Genomic DNA, 4733 nt, shown 5'->3' with positions numbered 1-4733 from the left:
GTCTGAGGAGTGACTTCAGCTCTCTGCAGACCAGCACCCTTTGGCCTGGAAGACTGCTAGATCTCCTGAAGACCCCTACCAAGAAAATGGATGAGCAGCTTCTAATTTCCCTCTGGCCAGATTTTACAAGGTGTTCCGGAGACATCTAATAAGCCCCAACCAGAGATTCTCAAACTCACCTGTGCCCCAACACTGAATTTATAGGCACTTTTTGTCAGACTCCAACCTACCTGTAGTGCTGCAGTTGTGATTCCAGCTGCTGGATGTGTATTTGCAGATGTGGCACCTCCTTAGCTCTCACTTCCAGCTCCTTCACTTTGCCAAGACTGTTCAGGACAGCGTGTCTGGCCTCTTCCACCTTCCTCCTCGTCTCTGCCTGCTCCCTCTTCAGGTTACGGTTGCAATCTTCCAGGCTGACCAGAGCTTCCTGAGAGCTCTTCAGCTCCTTCTCCAGCTCCTGGCTGAACCTGATGGCTTCTTCAATCTGCCCATCCCTGGAGCTCCGCATGAGCTCCATTTCCTCCAGGACACTTTGGAGGCACTTGGTCTGGGAGTGCTTCTGTGTTAATGGTCTCTTCCTCCCTATGAAGCAGGATCCTCCTTCTCTATGGCTGGCATGGCTCTTCCACAGTCCCACCTGTAATGACCAGGAGCACAAAGCAGGGAGAAAATGATGGGCTTTAATGAAGACTGAAAGTGGCTGGATTGTGCTTTGTTGGTTTGTTTTTTTTTTTCAATCACATCGAGCTGATCAGCAACTAACTTTGCCAAATACAGAGACAAGGAAACAATCTCTGGAAAGTAGGTTTTAATAACTAGCTATGTATTTAATTTTCAACCTACACACCTATCATATTAGTGCACAAGTTTCTGTGTAGCTTTCATGTCATTACTATGGTCTGTACTCAAGAGTCAGGCAGTCTGCTGAAAAAGATATTTACAATGAAGTTGTGTTCAGAAGAAGAGAGCAGGGAGCAGCTGGGGGTGCTCTGAAGCTCTCCTCTTTGTCGCTTTCATTCATCCTGGGACCTCTGACTGGTGACTTTGTGTTTGCTGTTGATTTCCTTTCCCTTTTGCAGATGAAAATGGTAAAGGTGTCTCTGACCTGCCTTGCTGGACATTGGGAAGACAACAGTCATCTACTGCAAGTGGAAGTGTCACAGGTGGAGCAGAGTTCTGTCAGTGCTGTGTTAGTATCAAATCACACCTGGTGAGACCTGCCAGAACAATGGGTCCATGCTGCCCTTCCCTGCTCTGCCTGTTCCACGCTATTTCATGCCAGAGGAATTTAACTGCTGTTAAGTGTCTATGTGTGTCACTCGAGCCCGTACAGCAGAACCAGCAGAAACCAGCCCCGGAATTAATGGGGCTGTGCAGAGGAGCCCCAGACTATTCATCAGCCTGCCTGCAGAACTGGCTCCAACTCTGAACTCTTGTGACCACACTCTGAGGAAAACATCCTTCTAATATTCCTTACAGGCGCTTCTGACTGAGACACTGCTTGTGCTTGTGCAGGCAGGAATCCAAAAGTTCTTTCTCACTTCAGGAAAAACCCTGCACTGGTGCACATCCAGCGTATGCTATCAGCACATCCTGACTGCGCGTGCAGTAGAAGAAACAGCAGCATTGTACGCGTGGGTTTGTTAAGCCGTAGTCCCCTACACTGTAAACAGAGTGCTCTTCACAACTATATTTATGGTACACCGGTGCCATACATTTCTCCTTAAAGCCTCCCTGTAACCAAACTTTGCTAAAAAGTTAATGCCGAGGATGAACGAGCAACTTCGGTCTCAGTCTGGCAGCGGAGGGGTTATAAACACCGACTCTCCGAGAGCAGCATCTCTCCTGAAGCACTCGGGGCCAGCCGAGCCGCCCCCGGGAGGCCGCTGCAGAAGCCGGCCCGGACTCACCTGCAGCGCCAGGCACCGCGCATCGCTGCTCTGCAGGGCGGCGCGCATGTCCTCCACCAGCTCCCGCAGGCTGCCGTTCTCCTCCTCCAGCTTGGCCATGCGGTCCTCGGCCTGCTCCAGCGCCACGATCTCCTCGTAGCACTCTCGGGAGCGGGGCCCCGGCGGCCGCCGCTCGGCGCTGCCCGCGGCTCCGCGGCCGGCGGGGTCGGTGCGGCGGCGGCGGCGGGGGCTGCGCAGGCGGATCTGGGTCTCGATGTGCTCGCTCTCCCGGCCCAGCGGCAGCCGCGGCCCCGCGCGGGTGCTGAAGTGGCCGCAGAGCCGCGCGTGGAACTGGCGGAAGGTGAGCTCGGCCGAGAGCCCGTCCCACAGCTCCGCGCACTCCTCGGGCTCCGCCGCCTCCTCCAGCCCCAGCACCTGGCACAGCGTGCGGAAGTCCTCGCCGGGGATGCGGCCCGAACCGGCGCAGTCCAAGTGGTGGAAGATCTCCTGCAGGTACTGGTCCAGGCCGGTGGCCAGCACGACGATCTCGTTCTCCACGCCGCGGTCCAGCCCGTAGTGGTAGGCGAGGGCGCTGACCAGCCACTGCGTGCGCCGGGCCGGCCGCCCGTAGGGGTCCCAGCCCTCAGGCGGCTCCATCGCGCCCGCCCGGCCCGCGGCGCTGCCCGAGCATCCTGAGCTCCCGCCCGGCCGAGCGCTCGGCCCCGGCCCGCGGCGGGGCGGGACGGGCGGGGCAGGGCCGCCACCGCTCCAGCGCCGCTCGCCGAGCGCCCGGCTCGCCCCGCAGCGGAGCCGCGTCCGCCTTTGTCCGGCACCAAAGGGGATTCCGGCAAAGTGGCTGGGTGCCATCGTGCTCCGTTTGGCTGCCAAGCCTGCGCCCCAAGTGTCTTTCTCATTTCTTAACTCATTTCTCCCTTCTGCTTTCTCTTTAGCCCAAGCAACACAATGGCATCGCACAATCCACTTTGACAAGGAAGGCTTGTGAACGAGTGAGTGCTTCCACTAAACTAAAACCCCAATGTGCGTGAAAGCCCACCTTCTGTTCGCTCGGACCTGCTCCCCTCTGTAGATGAGGTGACTTTATGGTGTTGCTGGGTGGGTCTAAAGAGGTCTGGGACAGAGGTGAGTAAGCGTTAAACTCGTTCAAACGAGCTGCCCAGAGCAGCGACTTTAGTCTCTCTTTGGCTGGGGAGTAGGACCGGCGTTGTTGAACGCAGGCAGCAGCACCAGCAGGGCTCCTCCACCAGCAGGGACATGCCAGGAGTCAGGAGGGGACCGTGGCACCAGCCGTGCCCTAAGGCTCAACAGGGTGCCAAAGTCAGGTGCTGCTAACAGGCTGCATTAAGAGCCCAGGCAAGGCGTGGTGAACAGCAACCAGTTTGGGAGCCATCCAAGGAGTTCTGTCAAGAGCAAATCATTCTAATATTCTCTCTAGGACAAAAAAGGAGCAACCCAGTCTGGCTGATAGGTGAGGAAAGAGAATTCAACTTCATTTAAAGTGCTGCTCAATTCAGGGTTGGTTTTCTTTGAGTGAACTGATGCTAAGAAATATTTGCTCACATCTGGTGGGGTTTCTCTGCAAACAGGCTTGGATGAGAAATTTCTGACCACATTTGCTTTTGCTCTTTAAGATAAGAACCTGAGTAGCTTGGTTGAGGAATGGAGAATTGTTTGTAGCTCAGGAGGAGCCTTACATTTTAGCACAAGAGGAAGATAAGGCAAAGGTTGAAAAGCTTTCCCCTCCTGGACTGACACACTTCCAGAGGAGTCTGTGAGGAAAAGTCCCCTCAGTCACTGCCAGGGCTGTCTGCCTCCTCTGCAGGCTCAATATTCTGGGAGTTCAACAAGTCTCAGCTGCCACTGTATTTTCCTCTGAATATTTCTTGCTGTGCAGGACACAGGGGGAATATTTTGTGCTAGATTCTCCTCTGGGCTTTGAGGTAAATCTCAGTAATTCTGCTGATTTTTATGTCCAGATGAACATTTTATGGATAGCAATGAAAAGGGAAGTAGTAGTACCATGGAAAATTAATCGCTCAAAAGGTGAGTGTCATGGTTTGAGCTTGGCGCAATGCTAGTGCTTCTATGAGAATACTTTTTTTCTTGGTATCTATTGTGAGATGCGATCAGAGACAGAGCAGAACAGGCTCTAACTTAAGATTGAAAGAAAAAAAATGAACTTAAATCTACAAGGAAAAACACACAGAACACAGGATGAAAACTTTCTAAATTTCCTCCTCCTCCCCCCTCTAAATTTCTAATTCTGTTACTACTCTTTAGATTAATTCGCTCTCAGTCTATCACCACCTTTTAGATAATTAATTCTCAATTCTTCGAGAAGAGAGGAATCTTTCCCTCACTACAGACTTCTCCAGGAAAGAGTCAAAATTTCTCGTGTTTCTGTGTCACGTGTGGCACCGCCCGAAAAACATTTGCCATCGTGACTTCTTCTTTCTATGTCCTGTGCTCTCACCACTGCACATGGACTAGAGCTGCTTCTAGGGTTTTTTTCTTTAAGGACGTTTTGTCCAGTTTTAAAAAGAGCACAGTCTCTCTCTTTTTGGGACACTTGTCCCCCCCCAAATTTCACTCCTTGGGGTTGAGGGGTCTCTTGAACAGAGATCATCTTCTTCTTCTTCTTCGAAGATGGAGGGCACTACTACTACTCTCCTCACTTGTCGTCTCTGTTTACACACTTTCACCGCACTCTCCTGGCTCTGAGCTATTGCTTTTCTCTAGAATGCAGTCTCTGTGTCACAGGAACTCAAGGGTTCTGCCATGGCTATTCAAGAAAAGTCCAGCCAAAGGCTACTCTATCATCTCTTC

General features: G+C 52.7%; 1 protein-coding gene across 1 annotated transcript; it reads right to left on the bottom strand.

Annotated features, from left to right (window-relative positions):
* Positions 1-226: 226 nt before the first annotated feature.
* Positions 227-2613, bottom strand: LOC132332127 (EF-hand and coiled-coil domain-containing protein 1-like). Its single transcript, XM_059856098.1, has 2 exons — positions 1911-2613; positions 227-637 (listed from the first exon to the last, which is right to left on the bottom strand). Exons 1-2 carry the CDS (start codon positions 2544-2546, stop codon positions 227-229), a joined length of 1047 nt encoding a protein of 348 aa, XP_059712081.1. The 5' UTR covers positions 2547-2613.
* Positions 2614-4733: the final 2120 nt, after the last annotated feature.

Source organism: Haemorhous mexicanus, chromosome 11 (assembly GCF_027477595.1).
Source record: "Haemorhous mexicanus isolate bHaeMex1 chromosome 11, bHaeMex1.pri, whole genome shotgun sequence".
NCBI classification, from domain to species: domain Eukaryota; kingdom Metazoa; phylum Chordata; class Aves; order Passeriformes; family Fringillidae; genus Haemorhous; species Haemorhous mexicanus.
The sequence above is the reverse complement of the archived record's forward strand: the minus strand, read 5'-3'. Positions and strand labels throughout refer to the sequence as shown.